Source organism: Podarcis erhardii, assembly GCF_964252035.2.
Source record: "Podarcis erhardii genome assembly, chromosome: 8".
Classification (NCBI taxonomy): domain Eukaryota; kingdom Metazoa; phylum Chordata; class Lepidosauria; order Squamata; family Lacertidae; genus Podarcis; species Podarcis erhardii.
In genome coordinates, this window is record NC_138499.1 from 47,543,708 (window position 1) to 47,570,839 (window position 27,132).

The 27,132-nt window shown below is 45.7% G+C and overlaps 1 protein-coding gene across 8 annotated transcripts; it reads left to right on the forward strand.

Moving 5' to 3' along the window:
- The first annotated feature begins 1,253 nt into the window (after positions 1 to 1,253).
- ADCYAP1 (adenylate cyclase activating polypeptide 1) lies at positions 1,254 to 16,397 on the forward strand. Of its 8 annotated transcripts, none has more exons than XM_081873231.1 (7): positions 1,256 to 2,148; positions 2,396 to 2,503; positions 7,418 to 7,555; positions 8,230 to 8,325; positions 10,128 to 10,262; positions 10,841 to 10,955; positions 12,033 to 12,192. In XM_081873231.1, exons 2-7 carry the CDS (start codon positions 2,403 to 2,405, stop codon positions 12,090 to 12,092), a joined length of 645 nt encoding a protein of 214 aa, XP_081729357.1. In that variant the 5' UTR covers positions 1,256 to 2,148; positions 2,396 to 2,402; the 3' UTR covers positions 12,093 to 12,192. The 8 variants fall into 8 exon arrangements, with proteins under 8 accessions (XP_081729356.1, XP_081729357.1, XP_081729355.1 ...); XM_081873235.1 differs by lacking the exon at positions 12,033 to 12,192 and adding an exon at positions 14,785 to 14,886 and having other exon boundaries at positions 1,258 to 2,148; XM_081873230.1 differs by lacking the exons at positions 10,841 to 10,955; positions 12,033 to 12,192 and adding an exon at positions 14,785 to 16,397 and having other exon boundaries at positions 1,254 to 2,148; positions 7,421 to 7,555.
- Positions 16,398 to 27,132: the final 10,735 nt, after the last annotated feature.

The window sequence follows — 27,132 nt, forward strand, 5'->3', positions numbered from 1 at the left end:
ATCAGCTTAATAATTAACATGCACGGCAGTGGCTCCATCAGTCTGCAATTCTTGAGACAATTTTCTGAAATGGATCTGGACTTCTACCTTCAAGAAGGAAACAAGAAGCCAGTAATACCAAATTACTTGAAACGGAGACCAGACGTGATCTTTTCCCCATCGCCTCTCTTCCTCTACATCATTTTCAGGAAAGTAATGCTTATGGATTGTGAATTCCCAAGGAGGGATTCCCTTAAGAATTCCCTTGCATATGAAGTTTTAATGGAAACCCTCCCCGCCTGCGTGTGCTTCCCTGCCAAGTCCAAGCTGCTTGGGTTTACAGGGGGGAAAGGGGGAGATGGGAGGAAGAAGATACAAACATAACTTTCCCAGAATTATCAATTTCTAATCATTTCCTTGCGTCTCATTGCCTGGGCGTTTGTGTTATTTGTTGTTGAAATTCTCAGACGGCGTCTAAAACCGAGATCTGTCCACAATTTTTTTAATAAAGCATACAACCCCTTTCCACATTCAGAGAATAAATATGCGTATGTTCATTACACTTTCAAAATGGGCAAATAAATCACAGTGAATATGGTATGACAACAAGCCCCCATCACCGTATGAATAAAACGATGACATTTCTAATTTTGCCCTGCCAGCATGGGAGCTCTGTAAATATGGAGCAATCTTGGGGGCAACATTCTTCCAAGTTCTTTGTGCAGTTGCCAAAGCCATTCAGCACCACAGTGTTTGGACAGCTCCGGTGGGAAAGCAACTGTTCGCCCAGCGGGTAATCAATCCATCCGACTGTCAATTGCCATCTCTAATTAGAAAATTATAGAGAATCCTCTAAGACTTCAAACAGCTTTGGAGGGGAAATTAATAGTAATGTAATGACGACGGCAACAAAAACAGAGATTGAAATATTTAATTGCACTGGTTAAAGAAGCACATGCCCAAGATTTCTTGGCTTTGTAAACAAATAGCAAGTCTTCTGTTTGAAAAATGACCGGAGTCCACTTACTTGGAAGCAATTTCCATTGAAATCAATGGGGATTATTTCCAAGCAAGGCGTTTAGGAAGAGGAGAAAAAAGTATATGTGAAGGACAGACTTTCTGCAAGAGACATGCAATCGAATGACCCGTCTCTGAAATATAGGGGAAATGTGAAATTCGAAAATTAGCCACCTCAGTGAGAGTTTTGGTTGGGAAGGGGCGGGGGGGAGGTGTAAGTTAAAGTGCTTATGAGAAGCTTATGACTCCTGCTCGCATCATCTTGAAGTTGGGATTGTTCTGTTCCTTGAGGAATTGGGGTGGTGACGTCTTTTCTGATACCGATTATTACGTGACTGCAACAACAACAATAAAAAAAGTCATTGGCAAATAAAAATCCGAACGCCACATCAACAGAGAAACAAAACAAGCCAGACACCCGGCAAGGCAACAAGGCAGAGAGATTGAGAGAAAGAGAGGGAGAGACCCCCTGTTTACAACAGAGAGCTGGGAACAGAAAGCAAAGAGAGTGCAAAAGATCTGGTAGCTAAGGTGGGAGCCGGGGCTGTCAGCATCCAGCAGCCAAAGCTGGTCAGCTTGGAAGGCACAGAAGGGGGAAGAAAGGAGAAGAAAGGAGGAGGTAGTGAAGCAAAAGGAGACAAATCGACGCTGAAGCCAAGAGCTGCTCAGGGAAGGGGAAAACCACCGCTCTGTAGCATTTGCTATAACGCAGCCAGTTCCCACTTTCTCCCTTTCTGTTTCCCTCTTCCTTCCTGCAAGGATTTCCCCTTCTTCCTCTCCTCACCCTCTCTCTCTCCCCTTGTCTCTTGCCTGCCTGGCAGACTCCACTTTACACCTGCAACTTTTAAAAAATTTGAGCTGAGCAACCCCCCCCCCAAGCTAGGCAGCTAACAAGTCGATCTGCTTGTCTGTCCCACGCCCCCTCCCTTTCTGCGGTTTCCCTCTTTGCCCATCAGAGGAAGAAAGCAAGAGACACAGAGGGAAACCGAGAGAGAGACGATGCTTCAGGAGGATTAACTATCCCCACCAAAACTTCCTGGAAGGAAGAGAGCGGGAGAAGGAGGAGAACAACAGCAACAACAACAACAACAAGAGGGGAGAAATCCTCCTTGATTCAGATCCAGTCTTGCGCCTGGTTTCCAGAGTTGAATGGTAAGGCGAATGAGCGGAATCGGGGCGGGGGAGAGGGGCATGGCAGTGCGGGGGGGGGGGGAGGAGGGGGCGGGTGGGTGGGAGAGGTTGTGCCTGGGTTGGTGAAAAGTCCCACAGGCGGGTTCCCCAGCATCTGATAGCTTCAAGGTGACAAGAGCTGGTTCTTTACTGGACAAAGCTGGGGAAGGGGACAGGGAGCCCCCTAGGAGCCCCTTGTGACCGCGGTTTCTCTTTCCCACCCTCCTAGAGTGGCAATGTGTAACAAAGCGCTTCTCGCCCTGCTGGTCTATGGGATAATCATGCACTGCATCGTCTACTGCTCGCCTGCTGCTGGACTCCAATACCCCGCGCTGAGGTGAGTGAATGCCCGGCTCTCCCCACCCGACTGGGAGCCAGGGCTTGGCTTATTATACTGCACGGGATTTCTTTCCCCCACCCTTCTCTCGCCACTGCTAACCGGGTCCAGACGCTTCGCTGGGAGCTGTCCAGCTCAGATTCAGCCTTCTAGCCTCCAGCTAGAGACAAATTGGCCCTTTCCTTGCCAAGAAGGAAAACTCCCCAAGAATTCCCTCATTCTCTAACCTTGGGGAACCCACACAGCTCAAGGTTCCAAGTCCGGGTTAGGTCACTTGCTTAGAGACATTGATAGCTGATGCTCTAAGGAACCCTCCAGGTTAGAAACACAGGCTGCTGTCCTTAGCGCAGCAGTGAAATTGACTACCGAGCAACTGTGCAAGTTGCGTTTGGTGTGTGTGTCTCTCTCTCTCTCTGTGTGAAAGAGAGTGCGCGTGCGTGCTGGTGCGCGCGCCTGAAAATTACTTAATTAAATGCTCGTAGGAAATCGCGATATCCTACAATATATTCGTCTCCGGAATGTATAGAATTTCATTTCACCCTCCTCCGCTTTCTCCAATATAAGCAATGCTTATCTTGGGGTTCCCATTTGCTTTCTGTTCTGTGGTATGAATTCCATACCACCAATCCATGGGGTTGGGTCTGAAGCATAAACCGAAATATAAAGCCACTCATTGACATGCCAGGCTGCTATCCTAAATCTTCCTTGGGCTATTAACTCCAAGTTATGCGTTTAGAAGCAGGGTGTGGGTGTGTGAAGCTTATGTGTGTTTATCTGCAACAGTTGTGAGATATATGGAGTTTCTTTCCAGATAATCAGAGTGCCAAACATTGAGAAATACAGGCAGATTATGATAGACCAGCCATTCTGATATCTAAAACGTTGACTCCGAAATAAATGTACCTGTAGCCCAATTCTATGTACATATATTCTGGAACAAACCCTTTTATGATTTTAGATTGTGTGCATAGGAGCATCCCTGGGCTCACAACGAAAGCATGTTTCTATCTAGGACATAGGTATACATGTAGACTTCTAATCCCGAATTTGGCTGCCTATTACCTGCTGCGTTTGCCTGGCAGGTACTGAACCTGTAGGCAAATTGTTAGAGGAAGGGTTTGGGTTATAGCTAAGGACTCTGCGGTATCTGCTACGTTTCTGGCAGTACGGATCACAGGTAGGAAATTACATCTAGTGAGTAATATATTACAGCAGAAGTGTTACGGTATGTATGATGGGCGACTCAATCCACACATGATGCACTGATACGATCACATCCTATAGTACTTGGAATCGTTGAACTCGGTAGGACTAATGCATGTACCTGGCGGAGGCCCCGCTAATTTCAATGGCGCCTGCTGCTTAAGCAGCCGTGCTTAGAAGGAAGATGGGCATCTAGGGAAGGCAGCTTAAAGTGAATCGCCGTGGCCCAGACTGAAGCTACCATTAATGTATACGCGTGAAGTGTGTAGGGTTGGCCCCATCCGTGAAATTCTATTGGCTGGCGCAGTTTGTCATTTCGATCTTCAGATTTCTCTGCAAGATTTTAAAGCTTCGATGGTGCGGGTCTTCTAAATGGAAACACTGTAGCATTGAGCCTTACTAAATTGATTTCCCGCAAGTATAACTTCTATTGAAAGGAAAATGTGAATGGACTGCTAAGATCGCTCCACCAAATGCCATTCAACTGGGATTCTTACCAAAAGGTTTGCTTCTGGAATAACCATACTGAATCTAACGAGCAGGCCTGTACCTTAAGGTTGCAAACCCAAATGCATGCCCCAGGAAGTTAAATTCCAATGAAATGTGTTTTTTAAATCTAGGCTGTTTAAACCTTATCCCTCAGTCAATTGTCTCATACCAGGAACCTGAGCACGTTCCTTTGGCAATAAGCTCCACAGTGATTTATAGTAGAGTATAGACTATGGATTGATGATAGCAACGTTACTTTTAGGATGGCAGGACAAGCCTGTAACACCACCCGGGAGCATTTCCCTGTTATCATTAGCAGTATCGACAGACGGTTGGTAGTAGAGATAGAGTAGTAGAGAGTAGTTGCTCCCAAAATTACCCCAAAGGGAGCCTGAGTCGACCAGGAGTCTATAACCTTTAATACGGCACAAGGCTCCTTCCGCATAACCTAAGTTGGTTGTATCGACTTTATACCCCTTTGTTCCAAATTTCCTCTTATTAAAAGTGGAGCCTCCTTGATCAGGAGCAGCCGATCTGTAACGAACGGCTGCTTGTGAACTTCCCAAACGCTTAGGGCAAACCACTCTAGAGGACAGAAGGCAGAGCAAGATGGGATTTTTGAGTCAGCAAGACAAATATTGCGCTTTTTCGAAAATCCCTCCAAGGTGGTCCTGCGGAGACCGCTTGCGGAGAGGTGCTGAGGACTTCCGTCAGGGTGCTAAGTTCGGGAAGGCTGCTGCGCCCAGACCAACAGGGTGCTTTCCCCCAGCGTTCCTTTCCCCCCTCCTCTTTAAGAGGGACAGAAGCCAAGAACGCTGCTGACCCCTATTGGTTTCTAGATCAGAAGAATTGGGAGGAGGAGGGGCGGATTCTTGTGATCTGCCACCAATCTTGGGGAAGCACGAGGCTTTCCCTGCCCCCGAGGAGGAACCACTGAGAATGAAAGCGGCTCAGTCCTGGCGATAGAGTGCCCAACGCGCCAGGACGCTCCTACCCAGGCTCTGAGGTTGTCCTGAGACGAACCATCCTCCCCACCCTCTTGCAAGATTGTTGTCCTAGGTTCCCCCAGGTCTTTCAGCCCTCTTTGCCAGCCCAGACCTGGGAGTTGGTGGGGCTGGGTGGCGGGGGGTGGGAGCAGCTGTCAGTCCCGGGGAGGGGGACCCTCCTACCCCCCCCCCGCAGTGGATGTAGCGGGGGAGGCACTTGGGCGGCTCTTGGCTCCGTTCAAGCGCCTGAATTAGCAGCCGCGAAACACTTGAGGAGCATCCATTATTGATAGCTCCTGCCAGAGCTCCGCAGACGAAAATAGCTGCCGGAGAGACGCGCAGTGACCTAAATCCGGCAGCAGGGAGACCACGACGGAGATCAGGCTGGGTGGGAAGCGGGGAGGGGTGGGGAACCGTTGTAAGACGCAGAAAAGAGAGCGGAGAGCGTGTGTCTGCTTGCGCAGAGGAAGGAAGAAAGGGGAGAAACGCAAACTCATGCCCCGAGTCCAGAGCCGCTCCATTCATGCGTTTTTAGAGATGTCTCCTCCCCAGGGGGTCTCCTCCTACTTCTCAGGAGTAGGGACACCCTGAGGCCTTGGGAGGAGGTGGGAAGAAAACCCAGCCCACAGGAAGCTGCCTTAAACCGAGCCACAGCATTACAGTCAGTTTAGGATTTCCAATGTTCTTCAGTCTTGAAGCTCCATAGACTACAACTCCCATCATGCCCCGGCCAGTTTAGCCAATGGTCAGGAATGACGGGAGTTGTAATCCAGAAAGATCTGGGACCCAAGGTTGAGGAGAACTGGTCGAGACAGAAGCTTTTCCAGTCCTACCAGGAGATGCGAGGGATTAAATCTTATGCATTGTAAAAGTGTGTCTTACCAGAGCTCTTTCAAATATGTGAAGAAAATATATAGGCATTAAAAATATACCCATAATAAAAACCCTATTGCTTATTTTTCACACGCTGATTCTGGCCTGCTTCCCAGACACTGCGTGTGAATGGCGTGTGTTGGGTGTATAAAGATCATTTCATCTCCCAACGTTTTTACACCGTTCCCTGGTTAGATTCTGCGTTGCCGACAGGCCTGGATTAAGGGTGCAAGGGATCTTAGGCTAATAGGAGGGAACTGTATGTTGCCGAGGGAGAGAAGCATTAATTCATCAAACGAATTATCTAAAATTAATATGTATTAAAATGAGAAAAGAAATAGATAAATATCGGAACACTAATTTCTTTAAAGGGAAATCCCTCTTCTACCCTATAGCTGTGGCAAAGTCACGAGTGATGTAGTTCATGCCTACATACATAGATTCTCATTTCACAACAGCCCTGTGAGGAAGACCAGGCTACAAGAAAGTGGTGGGTCCGAGGTCGCCCATTGAGCTTAACTGGGAAACAGAGGGAGACTCTCCGGTTGCTGTCTCGACATCCAGCCTAACTGGGGTTGATGGAGTCCGTTAACATCCGGAGGTCCACAGGTTCCCATCACTGGCCTGAACCCTATCAATGTAATGGTTAATTCGTCCCTACGTGCCCAAGGTCTCCCCCCAACAAGTGACATGGCCAAGCGAGGATTTCAACCCAATCTCCCAGCCTCCATGCATGCTCTGATCCACTCCACTCCCATTGGCTCTGAACTGTCCGAGACACCGAAATAAAATCGAAACGAACCCGATTTGCAGAAAGGCAGAAAGGATAACGGGGTGGGGAGGTCTTGAGTTCAAGATCCCCCCCTTTGTCCCACTGGGTCAACTGGGAGCGCGAAAAGCCTTTGGCTTGAATGAGAAAAGATGCGCGAAGTCCTTTGAACGCTACCTAGGAACGGAGAACTGGACGTGGACCTCTGGATTGAAAGTGTAATAGAAGGACAAAACAGGAGGCTGGCGAGCAGGAGGAATTGCTGCAGAGATGTCTGCCCCTCCTCCTCCCTCCTCTCGTTTTAGCAGCCTGTGGGGCTCTTTCTTTCCCTTTTTTTGGGGGGGGGCTCCCTTAGCTGGCTGGCAGTCTTCTTCCTCGCGGCTAAGGGGGCAGACCAAGCTTAGGGGAAGCGAAGTGGGGGGAAAGGGAGCGAGCCTCGGGCGCCATGGGTGCATCTGAGTGGGGTGAGGGTGCCTCATGGTCCCAGCCAGTGCCGCCTCCCCCTCCTCCCACCGCCGCCCCCTCGACGTGCCCACCCGCCCCGCTCCCGCCGCGATCCCGCACTCAAGGCGCGGCGCCTGTTTCCCTCTACAACAGGCTGGAAGATGAAGCGTACGACGAAGACGGCAACACCCTGCCCGACTACGCCTTCGACAGCGAGCCCCTCGGGATAGCCGACCCTTCCTCCATGCTGGACGACGTGTACACCTTGTATTACCCACCGGAAAAGAGGTGATTAAGCCACAGATAGATAGAGTTCAGTGCAGGCTGCCATCCTGGGCACCCTGACCTGGACTGGACGCGCCCCTTGCGCCGGAGCAGCTGCGCAATGGACCGCGCGGTGGGTGTGGCGGGCCAGTGGGGGTGGGGTGGGAAGAGAGGTGGTTTCCCAGCCTTCCTCCGCTTTGTCTTTGGAAGGGGGTGAGGAGGAGAAGCACCCTTCTCAAGCCGAGGATCCTCCTCTGCAAGGTTTCCGCGTCAGACCGAGAACAGACGGGGTGGGGAAGAAGGAGGCGAGCAATCCGACTTACCTCTCTCCGGGAAAAAAAGCCAGTTTCTGAGCAGCGCGCCGCGCGCCCCGTCCTAGAAAATGACCCGAATTGCCCCGACAGCTGCCACTTGGGGGGGGGGGGAAGAGGGGTGGGAGCGCGCGCGCGCGCGCTCGAGACTCCGCTGCCCATGCAGGAGCGGCCCAAGGTCCCTGGGGGACCCAAGCAGAGGCCGACCCCCAGATTTCCCCCCCCCTTGCTGAGGTTTCCCTGCAGGATGAGCTCTGGGTAGTACTAGGTTCCTCCACCAGCTTGCTGGTTGTGGTTTGTTGCCTGTTTTATTTTGATCTCTGTGTCTCCCTCCTCCTCCCTCCCTCTCTCCACCACTTCCCTCCCCCCTTCGTTTCTTCTTTCTAGGCATGCGGATGGGATCTTTAATAAAGCCTACAGGAAAGTCTTGGGCCAGTTATCGGCGAGGAAGTACCTTCATTCTCTGATGGCCAAGCGGGTGGGGTAAGACGGTCTTCCTTGTTTGGGTGGGGGTGGGGGGAGGGAGGGAGGGTGTGTGTGTAAGGGGGCGGGGGAGAATCTAAGGAACAAATATTAATGAACCATCCCATGGGGTTAGAATGGATTAAATGGCACTGGGCATGTTATTTTGTAGCGCTCAGCGGATCTGACATCTCTGCACAAACGATAGAAATGCATGCAAACCTGGATCACAGTTCGATTCACAGTTCTGGATCAAGCTGTCCCAGGGTTTGTGGAACACCAACAAGCATAGCTGTCAACTTTTCCCTTTTCTTGCGAGGAATCCTATTCGGAATAAGGGAATTTCCCTTAAAAGAAGGGAAATGTTGACAGCTATACCAACAAGTCTGTTTTCGCGTTTAGGGAATCTGGGTGCCAATCGGGTCGTCGCCGTTAAGTTGGGCTGTTGATCAAACTACGGGTGGAATGTCATCTAGAGAAGAGTATTATTAAACAGAACTGGGCTGAACTCCCGGAGAGGTGGGCTTTCCCGGTTTACAACCTTCAGAGGATTGGGCTATATTGTTAAATAGGGTTGCTAATCCTCCACGCTCCCTCGAATGTGACACAACCGGCCTTCCTCCCCGCCCCATTCAGCTTGACAGGATGAAAAGGTGCGGCGACAAGCTCAGCTGATAAAGACCTTGTCAGTTGCACAGTTCGCTCCTCCGCAGAGTCTGACCGACCCCCTCCAACATGCTGGGGATGATTAAATAAATACTCGAGGCTCCTTTGGGAGGAAGAGGGCATCATTTTCATAGATCCAGGCGCAGACTGACCACAGAACGTGCGGAAAAGAAATAAAATGGGAAATAAAAACAAAGCAGCCCCTCCTTCCTTCTCCCTCCCGGTCCCCGACCTCTGCTTTGAAATCAACCCTCCTAGCCGGATGCCAGCTCGCGCGTGTATCGGCAGAAGGCAACATTTTAATAAAGCCCAGGGGGAAATGGATTACACCATTTCAGGATGAATAATTCATGCCAGGAAGAGATTGTCTCCCGACTGTCGACTTGTATTATGATCACACTTCAACTTCCGCAGCGTGGTTAGAGAAAGCCTTTGTTTCTTGGCGCCGGGGAAAGAACCTGCCCTTTATTGCTCCGGCCCCTGCTCTACGTGTTGCTCGCGCTGCTTGAAAGGAGCGACCCCCATCTTTCAAGGAACAAAACAAAACAAAACCCCCGTCCCTGCACACTCCACCGCCAGATCCTTCCCTAGACCAAATGTTTTTGGATAACTGTGATAAAAAGGATGGTGATAATGAGGATGATATAAAAGGGGAAACACATACACACATAAAGCTTCGAATTGTTAAAAGGATGAAGATTAATCGGGGCAGATCGCGAGGGGCTTATTGTTTGGCATGGGGGGCATTGGCCTGTGGAGCAAGCCTGGGTAGGAAAGAAAAGGGAAAGCTGGGACACCCCCCCCCAACACACACACACACACACACACACACACACACACAGCAGAAAGCAATACAATGGAAGATAAAGAAGAATAGAAAGTGACTCCTTCCTCTTGTTTATGAACAAGATGGTGCGCAATAAGAGTCTACACTGAGTCCATCCAGCAAACGCCCCTTGGCAGTGAAACTGACCAGCCTTCTGGGCGTTAAGGTGGCCTGCCTGTGCATTTGGGGCGCAATTTCCCGACCCCTTTCCCTTTTCTGCTTCCGAAAGACGTAGCTCCTGCGGCAGGGTTGGCGGTTTCCGATTTTGCAACCACGTTTCGCTTTGCCTTCTTCTTTTTCTCTCCTCCTCTCTTTCCCCTACTCCTTGCAGCGGAGCGAGCGGCCTGGAGGATGACTCGGAACCGCTTTCCAAAAGGCACTCGGACGGCATATTCACAGACAGCTACAGCCGCTACCGAAAACAAATGGCTGTCAAGAAATACTTGGCAGCAGTCCTGGGGAAAAGGTATAAACAAAGAGTTAGAAACAAAGGACGCCGAGTAGCCTATTTGTAGCGATGAATTTCCCAATCGCTCCAGTGTATACAAAAGCCCCCGGGGAAAAAAAATCCGAGAGAGGACCCCCCCAACCCGCCCCCGTCCCTAAAAAGTCATTTCCAAACTGACTGATCAATCACCGCTCCTGTGTTATCTAAACATGTATTTATGTATGAAGTAAAGCCATTAAATGAATATTTTGATAATAATATTGTTTTTCTTTTGTACCAAAATAATATTTAAGAATAAGCACTAGAGAAAACGCACAGATCTACTTTGTGGACCAATCCTTAAACTAACTAAATGTTAAGATTAGAATCTATAGACCTGCTAGAGCTAGCTCGATAGACTAGGGAATTAGAGAGGACCAATTGATGCTGCAGTGGTTAGCATTTGCACAAGAGACCGAGGACATTCGCCTGAGCTGTTTTATGTTTTTATATTTAAAAAAAAGAAGAGAAAAAAGTGGAGAAGACAATCATTGTTTTGAATATTGCTCCTATTTTTGTAATGGAAATTAAAAGGAGAGTATTTTTATCCATGACAGGGTTGAAGAAATTACTATTCTCCATTTGCTACTGTACATAGACAAAGATGCCCTGCTACAAGGGGAATATGAGGCTATTGATTTGGGAGAATTACTGACGCAGTTCCTTGCCCTGGTGAGTCTCCTGTCAGGCTCCTTTGACACGTCCTTCCTCCTCCCCCTCCCTTGCTAGAAATGACATTTCCCTGCTTTACTCTGACTGCCCTTTTTTCTATGTATCTGGATCTGCTCTGAGACCAAGTGAAGAACGGAGCCTGCAAGACCGTTTAAGGTGCATCGGCCACCCCTCGCCCCAGAACCCCTCTCTCCTGGCCACTCCTCTCAATGGGGGGGGGGCAAAGGAGCGCCTCTCCCTACCTGTAGGAGGGGAAAGGGGGTGAAGGGTCATGCCGATCCGCCTTAGCGCTTGTAAGTAGAGAAGACCAGGGTCCAGTAGTTTAAGAGACGATTGTAGTTCAGCAGGATGCAAATTGTCGAAATAAATAGTTGCGCCCCAATGAGAAATCCTGGAAGAGTTGTTTTTTTCTGGTTTCTGGGATAGCAGACTAAGAAGGGGGCCTCTTCCCATATGCAGGTGTGTGTATACACATATAGATACACAATGCACTGTGTATAAATATATACATATCTCACACTGTGCATATGTAGGGTCCAGACTTGGCCATACTCAGAATAGATCGATGCGTCAACTCTAAGAACGCCAAAGTCTGGATCCAACCCTGAGGTAGCCTCAGAAGTAATAAGTTCGATCCGTTAGGAAGTTCGGAGTTCAGATCTAGGGCGGAATAGAGAAGAAACGACCCCCCTACCCCATCCCTTTGGGTTTTGGACTTGGCACAGACTAGGTTCTAGGAGTTAAAGATAACATGCCCCATCAGGCCGGATCTATCCATGCAGCAGACGGAGGTGAAACTCGTGATGGCAAAGTGGACAATAGCACTTCAGAAAGAAAGAAAGAAAGAAAGAAAGAAAGAAAGAAAGAAAGAAAGAGCCCTGTCAGTAGAGAACTGGAAGGAAGATTCTAGTACAGTCCCATTCCTCCATTCCCAACGCCAGAAGTTAATAAGATATAGAAATAATTAAAGGGTGCATTTTTTTAATTAAAAAAGTGCACCTGTAATCTGAAATGGTATATTCCACTCTGCAACCTTAGCAACTCTACCACCTTCCGTTTCCACCTATTCTGCTGCAGGTGTGGATCCCGCCTCAAAGAGATCCATCGGCCTACGAGCTGTTTGGTATCGGATCTTGATGCAAAGTATTCACGTGTAACTCTCCAGTGCTGTCCATCCTTCTTCTCATCTTGTGATATATTGGCTAGCGTTCTCTCTTGATAATCGCCCCCCGCCCCGCCCGCCCACCCGGTGGGAGTCGCTTTCACTCTCCCCCCCCCCCGCCCCAGTTCATGGTTCCCTGATAGAACTTTCGCTTCTCCGCCCTCTATGGCCTCTCTCGCAAATGTTGTGTTTTCCATCGGGGCCACTTTCGTTTCTTTTTCCCCTCGAAAGCAACAACCAACAATTATATTGTGAACGCCTCAGGCACTTTTGGTTTTGTTATGATGCAAGCTCTTAATTGTCAGACTGTCTTAGGCCCCTCCCCCCCTGCTGTAGCGCATATATCTATATATCTCTCTATATATTCCACCACTAAAGAATTATGCACTATGACGAAAAAGTTTTTTTTTCTTTATTTTTCCTTTCCTTTTCGGTTCCTTGTTGATTTATTGAGTTTGGAGGTTTAAAATGTATTTTTCTACATTATGGCTTTAACCGCTTAGTAAAATTTATTTCATACAATCAACTTTGGTCATGCTAGAATGTGTAGTGTTCCCTCTGCGCTTCAGTTTCTAAGACCTGATCAAGCATCTTTCTGTGGGGACGGGGACCTTGAAATGTGAGTGCGTGTGCGCCTGCGCGTGCGTTTGTGTTTGTGTGTGAAGTGTGTGGAGGGCATTGAAATAATCCCTTGGATTGTGTGCAGTGGGTATTGAAATAGTCCCAACTCAGAAGGGACTTGTTTTCCCCCTCTTTCCTCCAGAGAATTAACTGCCAAATGTAAATAGGGTGGTTCGAAGCCGATCTAGTTCTGTTGAACTCAGTGGGGCTGAAGGTTGCAGTTCCAAACCGTCCATTCTCCTTGATGGTCTTTGTCCTGCCTTCTGTTCATTCACACTTATTTGACATGCGCCTGCGCACGGCGCCAGTCACAGGTATGAATGAACGGAAGCTGCTCAAAGAACAAGCAACACCCCGCCCCTCTCCCTGTTCCCACTGAAATCAAGGGAACTTGGCATTTTTAAGTCAGCAGACTTATCCAGAAGGACGTCCCATTCATTTCAATGGAAAACACATTTGTTGAGGGTTCTCTTAACACAGTGGTGCATTACGGTCATTTTACCCTGGGTTGAATAGCCTTGGCGGCTCTCCCGCTCCCCTTCAGATGGTAAACAAGCCCTACTGTATTTAGGGACCCAGGTCTTTCTTCCCAGGGTCCTGTCTCGACGGCACCATTGCTTTAACGAGCTGAGTACCTTTTGGGATGTTGGCTGCCGGCTGCAATGCGCCTTAAAGGATCAGGGTGTCAATCAGCTTCAATCATAGGGTGGCCTCGGATTAATTGGGTCTCCCGCAGCTCAGACTCGACCAAACGGGTGGGCGCCTTATTTCTAGAGCCCCCATCCCAGATCTCCTTGTTGAGTTGTAGGACTTGGATCTAAATCCATTTAGGTTGCCACCTTTCATTCATGTGCTGGAAAGAAATCTCTTTTTTTAGCAGTGGGATTTTGCTTGACTGTTCAACTGAAGTCAACGGGGTGAAAACCTAACCTCGATGCAAAGCGTATCTCCCAAGTTAAAAAGTTGCCCAGGTTTCCAACTCCGTGTGATTCTTCCTCCTGTATTGGACACCTCTAGTTAGTCAAGTTAAAAGCAGGACAAATATGACCATACTAAGGACAGTCTCCTTTGCTTCAAAAAATTAAATAGAAGAAGGGAGAAGGCAACCTTTTTTTCTGTGTTGATAACATTGCTTCTAGTTATTATGGGGTATATGAAAGAGCACGCGCAACAAATAGCTGCGCTGAACATTGAAAGCAGCATCGCACCCCGCAGAGAATCCCGATAGCTGTAGTTTGTTAAGGGTGCTGAGCCTTGTTAGGAGACGCACTATTCCCCTCACAGAGCTAGGATTGCAAGAGTGGTTTAACAATCAGCCCCTCTACTCAGGGAGCTCTGATAACTGTAGCTCTTTGAGGGGAATAACAGGGGTCTCTCCTAGCAACTCAGCACTCCTTAAGAAACTACGGTCCCCAGAATTCTTTGAGGGAAGCCGCGACCGTTTCAAGGGGTAGGAGACTGCTTTAAAATGCGCAGCGCATCTGTAGTTCTGCTGTGCCCGCCCCGTAACTTTAACGTAGAATTATCCTTGGTGTCTGAAACGACAGCCCTGTTATGAATGGCCCTTGTTTTTCCGAGTAAAGGGGATTTTTATCTGCGAGAATCGTCAGCAGGATTCCCAGCTCCTCAGCTACTGAAAACGGGTGGTGGGGAGATCTGGAAGCTCTTGAGAGATTGGCACTCTGATCCCGACGGCAGTTTAGCAGCCGGCTCCCCGTTGAAATGAATGGAACGCATCTCCTAAGGGCAAAGCCGGGGCGAAGGTGCACGCCAGCGCCCCCTCGAGCCCAGCGCCTCGTCTTGCTTTACGAGCCACTCAGCCGTCGAGCAGAGAAAAGGCGCCCGTCTCACCCGTCAGACTCTTCCCCCCCCCGGTCTGATCCGGGCCCCGAGTAATCCATCACAGCAAACCCAATCGAGTTTGCATGCAGGTCCCAGGCAGGCTACGGCTGCAGCCAGCGGTAGCGCAGCCGTCGAGGGCCTTCGATCTGATGCCTGAGTGGTGTGTATGAGATCAATCTTACTTGAATTTTGCATTCTCTTCAGGCCATGTGACGCAGGATGCCGTTTGCAGCTTTTCGTGCCTTCCCTTCGCCTTTTAAATCGCCACGAGTTCACAGATGGCTATTTAGTGGCCCTACAATGCTGCAACACATCAGCTTGCATTTCTTTCTTTTCGCTTTCCCCCCCTTTCCCTTTCCTTCTTTTGGTGTTAAGTCTCCAAGCCTCGCGAGTTGTTCCTTTGACGAGGACAACGGGCAGGACCTCTTGCTGTGTGTTTGTGTCCCATGTTTGGTGCGATGACGCGACGGCGACCTCTAGGGGCTCCCTTTTGACGTGCTAGTCGTGCTCAGCTTCGCCTTGCTAGTCCAGTGGGCTAGTCAGTTTCAGTCAGTCTGCCAGCGTAACGTTTCTCCACACAGCCCGTGGTCGCCTGTCTAGGATACCTATCCTTTGTCGCCAAGAGCCTTAAATCCCATGGATCCAATTGGAAATCCAGTGATCACTGAGGTTAGATGTCAGTATTTTGGAGATATCTATCTATATCTATATATTTTTTCTTCCTTCTGTGTAGCAACTTGAGTATCAAAAAAGCACTACAGCAAAAAGTAAAACACCCGTGGTTTCCATCAACAGGACTTTGAGAACTGTTATTTCAAAGTGTGTAAAGTTTGTATTAATAAATTTTTGTAAACAATGCCATTTCGTCTAATGTTTGGGGGAGACAGTGCAAATGGATTTCCACCAGGAAATAACCTCTTAAATTATGATTCTGATTATTTTATTTTTAATGAAATCTATAACATTTTATTTTAACCTGTAGGGTTTCTTCTCCCCCCCCCTTTCTTATTTGACGCTTCTACAATATAATCAAGTAGGAAATTATTGGAACTGCAACTTCAGACACAATCGAGAGAACCAAAGCAAAAGCCACCCCAACCAACTCATTCAAAATAATCAGGTTTTTTTTTAAAAAGAAATAAAGCTTTACTTTCTCCCACTTATTATAGGGATCCTCCAATCGCTTTGAGAGCCAGCTCTTATTTACACTCCAATGAATTTGTTGCAGCTGCTCTTGAAGCAATGGTTTAAGTCTCTCAGCTATCTAACTTTAGAGCAGGAATGGGGAACCTGTGGCTTGCCAGATGTTGTTGGACTGGTCCTGCCCCATCAGCCCCACCCAGCGTGGTCAGGAATGATGGAAACTGTAGTCCAGCAACATCTGGAGGGTCACAGTTTAGCCACACCTGCTTTAGAAAGTCAAGTCGAACAGATGTGGGGCAACTATCCGAAGAATGTTACCATCCATGTTTAAATGTCGTTGAAATTAATAGGATGTGCAGTGTGATCCTACACACTTTCTCAGAGGAAACCTCAAGGGGACTTTCTTCGGAGTAAACGGGATCGTGCTGTTCAGCTCTTCACTGGGCCCTCTTGTACAACTGAATTCTGTAGGAATTAGACACGGGTATTTCTGGATTGTGTTCAAGAGCTGCACTTTTGAAACCAGGCTTACTAACTGGGGAGTAAATCTCATTAAAAACGTGATGGGATTTATTTTGGAGTAAACATAGACTGTCTCCTGGAGGCGAATCTGTGATCAGGCCTGCAGCTCTATTCCATGCATGTTTTCTGTGAAATAAACCCCAGCAAATTCAGCAGGTCTGTCTCTTTAGTACTTTCTTTAGGACTTTCCACAGGCCCCTCCAGACTGGTGTCTTTTTGTGGGTGTTTTCTGCAACTTGTCATTAACACAATAAGAGTGCACGAGTGGTGGATTTACACTGGGCTGTGTGCACATCCTGCTGCTTTCTTAGCTATTCTGTCACGAGTGTTACTGCATTCTCGCCATCTGGAGGAGCACTCTTGCACTGTAGTGCAACAGAAGTGGCACATGCCCTGCAAATGTCTGTGATATGAAAAGTTATGGGATTTTAGTAGGAAACCATGAGACATGCACTGAAACGAAGCAGAAATACTGCCCCCAAACCTTAGAAGGCACAAACAACATGGAAAGCAGGAATGCATCTAACCACCCTGATACCATCATGGACACAAAAGCATGACGCATACTCCATAAAAAGGACATTTTGTGGGGCCCTAAGAAACATGGTTAAGAATGAGCAGTAATGGACAGCCCAGGAATTCCCAGTAGTGCATTTTTTATTATAATAAAGAGGATGTGCTAAACTAAAGCATGGGTGGTTAACTTGTGGTCCTCCAAATGTTTTGGAACACAACTCCCAGCAGCCTCTGGCTGGGGCTGATGTGTCACACAGTACAAAATATCTAGAGGGCACCAGACTGGGGAAGACTGTTCTAAAAACACAAAACGTTCAGATACATTTTAAAACATTCCATTTCTCCAATGCTATCAATGCTCTAAGCACTCCAGTTTCAAGTTGCACCTGTTTGTACTCAGGTACAAAGCAACAGCAGTAGGACCACTCAGTCAAAAACACGGCTCCACTACTCTAAAAAGTGTTGCTTCAAGTCCCATCCACCAGCGTGTGGAGAGTTAAGGGGCTCCTTTGAGAACGGTGCCTGCTACCTGGGAACCAGGTTGAACTGACAGCATAAGGATTCATAGTAGGGTATTCTAAGGGGAAGCCTTCCGTTAAATGTGTGGGAAATAATTGGAAATACTCCAGATCCTTGTTATGCTTGTGACTGCCATCATTCCAGCAGATTAGAAACTGTTCTTAGCTAGAGTGTAAAAAGCTCTTCCACATTTAAATTAGAGAAAGAAAAACAATCCTCCTATGCTTCTTCGTTCAGTACCAGAAATAATCAAACCACTCCAAGATGGCAAAACTAGGAAGTTGTAGAAACAGCAGCAGCAGCAGCAGGAGCAACAGGCCCACTCCAAGATGATGTGCTACTTCAGTAAAAACCTAAGCTTGGAAAAGGTGCCTTAACACCGTGATACTTGGAAGCAAGACCCACTGGTGCAGAAGGAAAAGTTACAGAACTTGAGTTAGTTCCATTCAAGCTAATGAGAGGCTAGGCTGTTAGGGGACAATTACCTGACCTCCAACGAGCAGATTTCATGAGGTTAACATCTGGTTAACAGCAAACAAAAACATTGATTGTATGGATTGCTCTGGGCTGGTGTGTATGTCATGATCCAGTCTATTTCTGCTCCTTTATAGCTGGGAGATCTTTTCTCCTGGCAGGAGGATATTAAGTGAACAGTGATTTGCATCCTAAGAGGACTTCTATGATACACTGATTTTTCTGGCACACACAAAGGAACTTATTAGTGCCTGTAGGCAACAGCCATGCCAGCTACTCTTCCTTGCTTCCTTCCACCAGACACATTAACACAATATTATGCTGAGGAACCATAAAGTTGTTGTGGGTAGATATCATGACTGATATCAGCCCAATAGATCCCATCTGTCCTGTGCAGTTCTTCTCATAGTGAGACATATACTTCCCTCCATCCTGGACAATGCCAAATGTAGGTTTCTATTCATTTCATTTTGAGCTCTGCTTAAGTCACTAGGGCCAACCCCCTCCCAACTATGCATGGTATAAATGCATTTGATCATAAAATATGCCTCCACCAATGTGCTCCAAAACCAGGACTTGTTCTTTCAATAGCCTCAAATCATCCCAGCACAGCTGAATCCAACCATACTGAAAAACAGTTGGCAGGAGACAGTCCCAAGTCATGCCATGCTGACCTATCTCCCTATCAGATGGTCAGCCACTAGCTAAGGCCATGTTGTGTTCTAGCCCTTGTGTTTGCTGCTTTGCGGCTGATCCGGAACACCCTACTATGGCCACAAATAACAACCCGCCCTCATTCCTTCCTTTTCCAGCAACCTGTTGACAAACACCTTGAGAGCAACAAGGGAAAAGCACCAACTCTTTCCTTCCATGGGATGCCCATAACCATTAAAAACTGCAGAATGCCACCTCCTTCTCACCTTACCATGCTCTTCTGGGAGGCCTGAATTCTCTGCAGCCAGTTGTTACATTGGATGCTCTGTTGCTTGGACTAGAAAGCCAGGTCTGACACGAGTGGGGAGAGTGATGTTGTGTTCAAATCTTGCTTTCAGGCTTCCCATAGGCATCTGGTTGGCCACTATGAGAATGCTGGACTAGGTGGGTCATTAGCCTGAACCAGCAGTCTCTTCTTATCTTCTAAAGTTTTTAACCTAGAACATACCACACCCTGCCATGGCCATAAAATGGAAATCATCAAGGTAGTTCACCAGGGTATTGAAAGTTGTCCAGCAACTTAAGGCAAACTTAAAAAAAAAAAAATGCACTGAATTTTTCAAACATCGCAAATAAGAATTCTATACATATACAATTTTCCCTGGAAGGAAAGTTGCAAAAATGTAGCAGCATTCACTGATTAAAAGGTGGTATCCAACAGCTATTTATCTAGCACATTTAATTATCTTCATTGCATTTTCCTCTCATAGCATGTGGGGTAGACTACTATTGTGGGGTAGACTACTATTGTCACCATATTGTGGGTAGTAGTTTTGAGGCTGTGAGCAAATGAGATGCACAAGAAAGACTGTACGATGAGCACATGACAGGTGATCAGGAAGGACTAAAATCCTCTGGCACATATGCTCTGTCTGCAAGACTTCCCTGTTCTACTGCATTACCCTGATGTCAAGTGGCAAATCATGCCACAGAATAGTGCCACACAGGCCTCAAACTTTTAAAAGGTCACCAGCTTTATAAATGACATTGTTTTTATAAAACCACAGTGAAGAATTACACCATTTGTGTGTCTCTAGACCTAGAATTATGGGTAGGGAGGGGCCAGTTTGAACAAGGATGACGTAGCAGACAATGTGAAAAACAGTGTCCAAGACTTGCATAGCTGCTGCCATTCACAGTCTGCAACACTGATGGATAATTGGTGTGAACTAGTATTAGGCAACTACCTGTTTCCCTTGTGCGTGTGGAAAGGCCCTGTGGAGGCGGCCGTCTTCTTCTGTTGGCTCAGCTGTGGCTTTGATCTCCTTGCCAGTAGGGAGGTACAGGGTGCACTGACAAGAGGCCTCCCTTACCACCCCAAAACTCTTGGTGGGGTATATTGGAGAACATGACCACTGGCTGTGGCTGTCAAGAGTGCTCCGCAGTCAAAAAAATGCACATGGCAGATAGTTTGTACAGAATTCTTTATTGCAAAAAATAACACAATTGTTTCTGGCCCTAACTGTTTCCCTATAAAAAAATTCACCGTATGTGCCACTGAGCTATCCTGTCTATGGCCCTGATTTGAGTAACAGTTTAATGGCAGAATGCTATCAGGAGGGCTCAAGAATTGCCCTTTTTTTTAGACAAGCAACACCTCAAAGCCAGAGAGAATGAACATTGTGTGGGCTGTGCTGGAATGAAACAACCTTGAACATGGTTAAAGTTGTAATCAATTGTGGGCTGTTACGTCAAAAACCTAAGAATAAAAGAGTCAATCTATAAAACAGCACATTAAAATGACCCATAAAACTGCACATTAAAATTTCTTTTCCTTTATAAACAAGCTTTTCAGATGAAAAGGAGATAGGAATTCATGAAAGTTAAAATATTTATACTCTGGGCAGCATAGCTAAACTTAGAGACAACATTTAATTTTCTGTGACGTATTTCTTTAACAAGTTTTCTAAGACGGATGATTTAAATCCAAGGAAGTCGAGTGAGTCATCTGTACGGTTGGACCAGTGGCAGAGCTAAGTTTAGAATCAAGGAGAACGGAAGATCTCTGGGTTTTAAGGGTATACTATTCTGCTCTCTTCCTCTCACTCATATACAGGCACTGTTATTTTGGGCTTTTACAGAGAAAACAGTATGCCACAGGATATCTTGTGGTTCTTCACTATAGCCCCCCCTCCAAAATGACGTACAGAAAGCCAACCCTGTGTCCCTCCCCCCATTCTTTATCAGTTAATTCTCCCCATAGTCTTCTAAAACCAAAAGTAAGGGGGCTGTCACAAAGATAAGCAATTTGAGCATTGGCTAATTGGCACTTTCATCTGATATGGTAAGTCAGGGAATTGTGGGTTCAAACCAATCATAGTATTTTTTCAAGTGTTTTCATGTATTAATTGAAAATAGTCCAAAACATAGTTTTTTGACTGGTTGGTTGGATCCAGAAATGTCCTAAAGTGGGTCACACCACAGTGCCACTATTGTTTTTAAAAGAGGGCAAGGGAAAAGTTTATGAAAAAACAATGAAGATTATAACAAGACACCTAACCAAATGGGTGCATAGTGCACATCAGAGTGAGCCAGCGGTGCTGGTTGTAAAAAAAAGTGAAGCTACTGTTCTAACCCACTTTGGTGCTGTTTCTAACTTACACATCCCAAAACAGTTTGGATCAAACACATGTTGGAGGTCACCTCCTCCCTGAGACCCCATTGGAACAAGGGTAGTATCCTTTTAGGCAAGTTATTGCTAATTTCTTGCTGCAATCCTGTTAGGCTGCAGAGCAATAGTCTTAGCAGCTTCCCTTCCACTCTGGGCCTTTGGTTGTCTTCTGGATGCTCAGCAAAGAGACCGTCTTTTCAAAGCATCACAGGGGTCTGTCGTTTTACACACTTCAATTGCCCAGTTGCAATAGCGTTGCAACTTCTCCCAAGCAGGCTCTCATTTGCCTTTGACAACCGCAGGGCAGGCATGCCTTCAATGGGTCAGGTTTTATTGCTTCTCTATGCTGGCAAAAACTTCAGCTGCTACAAGCACAGGAGCCTTCTAAGAAGAAACAAAGAAGGCAAGCTTAGTTGCACTGAAACAGAATACAGGTTTTCAAGGCATTATAGGTTGGGTGAGTATGGAGCTATGCTTGGATGGTAGATTGCTTCTCATCTATATTCATGACCAGCATTACTTTACACGGCTGTTTGAAGAGGTCTGGGAGGCAAGCATCTAGGGCAGGGATAGGGAATCTATGGCCCTCCAGATGTTGCTGGAGTGCAACTCCCATCACCCCTCATCATCAACCATGCTGGCAAGGGCTGGTGGGAGCTGGAGTGCAATAGCATCTGTTCCTCATTCCTGATGTGAGGTTTCTGACCATGATGCTGGGCTGAATCTTTCTTGGGTGAGGCTCCATGGTAGAGGTTGCTTCACACTAGTGCTCTTTCAAAGATATTAGAGTAATAACCTATACAGCCAATGAATTGTTTACTTGTGGGTGGCTAAGAAAAGGTGCTCTAGTGAGGCTAGAGAGTAGAGGCTACTCTCTAGCCTCACTAGATTCAAATCAAGGAACTAAGGGAAGGGGTTGGTGTCCATTCTCTATGATGAACTTTTGGAAATTTGCACAGGCTCTTGATTACTATCCCAACCTCTTTTGATATACAGATGACTGTAACTGAAAAGAGGTGGAATACCCTTTAGTTAACTAGACCAGTGGTTTGCAATTGGTGGTCCACAGACCTCAGGGGGTCCACGTAACCCAGGCAGGGGGTCCATGGCACCATTCACATAACAAAAACTACGAAACTTATCTGTTTGCACCAAGGAAAGAAATTTGGGTCTCTTAAACAACCTCTGTATCAATATCTCTGGCACATCAAATATTGTAATTATCTGCACTGCTCCTTTTATTGTTGTCTTACAGTGTTCATATATTTTTTGCATATTTGTGCTTATAAATAAAATAATTGGTAATTATTTTAATTTGGTGCCCAAATGCAGGTGGAAGTCTGTATATATCCTTTTGTTAAAATATAATCACAGCATTTCTCGTTGTCTGTGATTGCGTTTAATAGCATTTCAGTCTATATTTGTAACTTTATTGAGGACATTTAGTATAGTAAGTGCTATGGAATGCAGACTGGAGTGTTATGATGAGCTTTGTTAAAACTGGCCACCAGCTAGCCATTGGCAGCTTGAATGGATTTCTATCTACAGGATGGCTAAATTGGAGTGAACTGGTTCACAGAACCCAGCACAGAAGCTGCTCATTTCAAATGGCCCATTTTCTTTTTCCACATGACATTGAGCTGGCTTGTGTTATTGTAAAGCACTCAAACCTTCAGTGCATTAGTACCCTCCATCACAAATAAATCTAATGAGTAGTAAAGGTCCAGATGGATGCATTCAAACAAGTCTAGAGAAAAAAAATAGAATTTTTCCTTGCAATGAGCTGAACACTGGAGTTGCTTCCACAGCCAATGTTCATGCCAGCCCAGAGCTAGAACTAGCCGCAGCACAGCTGAGTGAAACTGAGTTCGTTAGAGAGTCATTCTTATGGTGTGTTTTGGATTAAAAACCTGGAATCTCAATTTACCCTAATCAGTGTACAGTGGTACCTCAGGTTAAGTACTTAATTCATTCCGGAGGTCTGTACTTAACCTGAAACTGTCCTTAACCTGAAGCACCACTTTAGCTAATGGGGCCTCCTGCCGCTGCCACGCCGCCGGAGCACGATTTCTGTTCTCATCCTGAAGCAAAGTTCTTAACCTGAAGCACTATTTCTGGGTTAGTAGAGTCTGTAACCTGAAGCGTATGTAACCTGAAGCGTATGTAACCACGGTATAAGATGCACCTTTCCTGGGACTTATTCAGGTGCCTCTGTGATAGATGTGTTAACAAAAAACAACTGTGTTTAAAATATTGGATGAGTACACACAGAATAATGATCATGGGTAGGAATAGCTAATCACTTTCTTCAACCAGGATTGAAGTCAAAATGACCACACTCTTTCTTATATCTTTGGACAATGGACTGTCATGTAAGAGATGCTTTCGGCTCCCTGTCCCTGGGTCCCTGTCTTGGAAGAGATCTGCACATTTGATTCTTTGTGTTCTGAAAATCCATCTGTTGCTTGTTTGGACAAAATACTTTTGCAGCAGAAAGCCCAGCAAGGTCTTCTGGGAGACAAGGAGTCAGAACTGAGACAGTGCTGGATTAAGGAGAAAACACCAGTCCTATGGGCAGCTAGATTCTCTCTCCTCTTTGTTTAGGTGGTTCTGTTTTGGCTATATAAGCCATCACAGCTTGGAGAGTTGCAGCAGAGGGAATTAGGACCTCTGATTTGTCTTGTCTTCTTTCAAAATTGTTTTTCTTGTAGCTCTCCCCTGGAATTTAGATTTGAGATTTTGCAGGCACACAGATCCAAAATACAGTGCAAGACATGCTTCCCACACATCTGCATAAAAACAGAAGGGCAAACAATACTTTAAAATGTGAGACAAAACTATACAATGTTATGCACATAGTTCAGAGGGAACTGTTAGGCAAAGGATATGCTAATCAGAAATAAATAGTTAAACCAATTAATGGGGTGGGTGGGGAAGAATACACTCATATTGCATGAATGTACATTTTACATGCATTTTATCAGTTTACATACATTTGCTAAGCTATGTTCTGATGGGTGTGTTCCAAAGTTTTCTAAAACATGGGGTTGTCTCCAACGCTATCTCAGCTCTAAGAAGACTCATTGATGTTAGTGAATGTGATGACCTTGGGTTCATTAACTTCAGTGTGTCTACTCTGAGTAGGACTAGCATTGGCTACAACCCATAGATTCTTTTTATCAGCTAGAACTCATAGATCTTTCCTGACAAGTAACATGCTTGACAAATAACCCTGTTTTGCAATTTTCTCTTGTGCTCAATGCTTTGTTCTGACAGACGACAACCAAATGTCACCACTTGTGACGGTGACAACAATGGTAAAATAAAGCAAAATAAAAAGAAGACTTGACTGGCCTTGGATGAATATTTCTGCCCACAATTCAATAGTGGCTTGCAAATTAAAAGCAACAAGACAAAAATTAAGTGCACAGTGCTAAACAAAACAAACCAGTGAACCCTCCCAATACACATTCATTAAAAGAGCAAAATAAATACCAGTACAACAACAAAATGAGTGAAAGCATCCAGCAAAGAGGAAAATAACAAGACCTAGGGCCAAGGTAGAATGTGACCTTAAATGTGTGAATGCAGTTAATGTACATGTTTTTGTTGTGTAAGTAGCAGCCACAAAGAAACCTGAACAGCTTTGGGGTCATGCGGGTGAGAAGAAGAGTTTAACTCTTTCTCTCTCTGCCATGATCCCATCAAAAACCAGTTATCAGAAGCCAGGGATGCCAATGCTTCCCTTGAAATGCAAATAGTAGCATACGATAAGCATTTCCCCCCAGGACTGTGGTAGAGAGAGAAAAACCTAAATTCTCTTCTCCACCTGCCTCCAATAGTTCCTAGGCTGCTTAGACTTCCCTGCAGCCATTTACAAAGCTAAAAACATGCATATTAACTGCATTTCTGTAACAGGTTGATGAGAAAGCTGGATAAGAACCCAGGAAGCTGGATAGGAACCTTCTACTGGGTCAGACCATTGCCCCATCTTGCTCAGGTTTGCCTAAACTGACTGGAAGTGGGTCTCCAAGGTTTCAGGCAGGAGGACTGAACTTGGGACGTTCTGCATACACTGCAGATACTCTACCACTGAGCCTCGGCCCTTCCCACAGCCATTAACCTCCTGGATGACCCCAATATTTTTACGTAGCTGTTAAACAGTACAGAGGATAAAATAGAAACCAGTGGAACTGAATAGCACAAATACCGGGTTGCAGGGAAATAGTCCCAAAGGATAACATTTAGCAATCTGATTCTCACTCTAATCAGATATCCAGAATGCCATGGTTTATGGTAGCTAAACAGGGGAAATAAGAGATTTACCGAAGATTGGAAGAAATATATGAACTATTTGAAGAGCAACTGTATCAACAAATTACGCTAGTAGGACTACAAGAAGCTTTGTAAGGAGGAATATATGAAATAGTGTAAAGAAGAGAATGAAGAGAGATATTAGTTATGATATTTAAATGTAATAATGAAAGTAAGAAATGTAAATTAAGTGAAAAAGATTGGAAAATTTTCAGACGTGATTGTATAAGATATAAAAGTATGTTTAATAATTGTTGAAAATGTTATGCTAAAAAAACCAAATAAATAAATAAATAAATAAATAAATAAATAAATAAATAAATAAAGGGAAACAAAACAGCAGCAGCAGCAGCAACATCAACAAAAGGCATGGGAAATGGGTATTCAGAAGCTGAACTCAAGGAAAGAGCAAAACTGAGAGTTTTGAGCTGCCACCAACCATTTGACTTCACGCACAAGGAGGGAGCCATTGAAACTACCAAGTCCTTGCCATGATACGGCTGTAAAGTCATACAAAAATATATCACCAAAGGCAACTACTCCCGAGTAAGGAGTGTGGACAAGCAAACAAATAAATCAGAGAAGAAGTCTTTTTCTTTCAGTCAATCATGCATTAGTAGAAACAACATCAACTCGTAAACCGACACCCAGACACTGTTCCGGTACAACCAGTGTTTCTTCCCACAAAGGGGCTTAATCAGTGAGCTGTACAATGGAGTCTACTCTAGACAATATACAATCAATAATTTTTTTTAGACAAATGGGCAAATCTGTCCCTTTGTGCATTTCTCCCATAGGAAGCAGAGAAAGAGGCTATGCAGCCTTCTTTTTGTCAGCCTTCGTTTCATGACACATGATACAGCTGTGTCATGAAAATCCTCTTTGTTGCAGGGTTCCCGGGGAGGTGGAGCTCTCACTCCCAAATATAGCCCCTTCATTCAATACTTACGAACTTCCCCATCCTTTACTTTGGTGGTAGACATGAATGCGCTCAAAAACTGGAAAGTCTCTTTCCTTAGCCGCTTCATTAAGTTGGAACACATTAGTTTGTAATAAGGCAACCTTTCTTTGTTCAGTTACAGTGGGTGATGTCATGTTAGGCTAATGTTATTGACTAATATCACATATTTGCCTCCATCATGCATAATACATTATGAACTCATTTTAACAGCCTTTCTATAATGCAGTCTTCTTAATGCAATGGGTAGCATATACTTGGTTATATTTTATAAGCTTCTTAAAACATAAAAACATTGAATTTACTGGAACATGAACTAATCTAGATCATTAGTGTACGACTAGAGAGTCATGGAAGTTTTTAAGAAAATCAATGCCTACTGGCCACAATCCAACATACAGTTCAGTCTAATTCTATGATGGATTGTGTCTGTTACGTATGTCAGATTTCTTCTTTACCAGAATTCCTGCATAAATCATTTCAAATCCTATAAAAATGAAAATGCATTTTAAAATTAAAGATATGCCTCATATTTTTGTTAATGTTTTGATTTCATCAGAGAAGCCCTTGCAAAAGTTCTTAAATAACATGGCAAGAATTGACTGGGCTGAAACTTGGCCAGTTTCACACAGGGCCAGCTCTGCCATTAGGTAGAATGAGGCGATCGCCTTGGCAGATGCTGGGCAAAGCGGAGTGGTGGTGAGGTGCTGGAGGACACCACTGCATGAATTGTGCAGACTGCTATGCACCCACTAGGCTAGTTTCCTGCCCTCAGGACACT

Excerpts from the sequence above, each read along its gene's own strand:
- ADCYAP1 (XM_081873229.1), top strand. The coding sequence starts at position 2,403 with ATGTGTAACAAAGCGCTTCTCGCCCTGCTGGTCTATGGGATAATCATG. Across the intron at positions 8,326-10,127 it reads CTGATGGCCAAGCGGGTGGG|CGGAGCGAGCGGCCTGGAGG; the intron begins GTAAGACGGTCT and ends TACTCCTTGCAG. Across the intron at positions 10,263-14,784 it reads GCAGCAGTCCTGGGGAAAAG|GCCATGTGACGCAGGATGCC; the intron begins GTATAAACAAAG and ends CATTCTCTTCAG.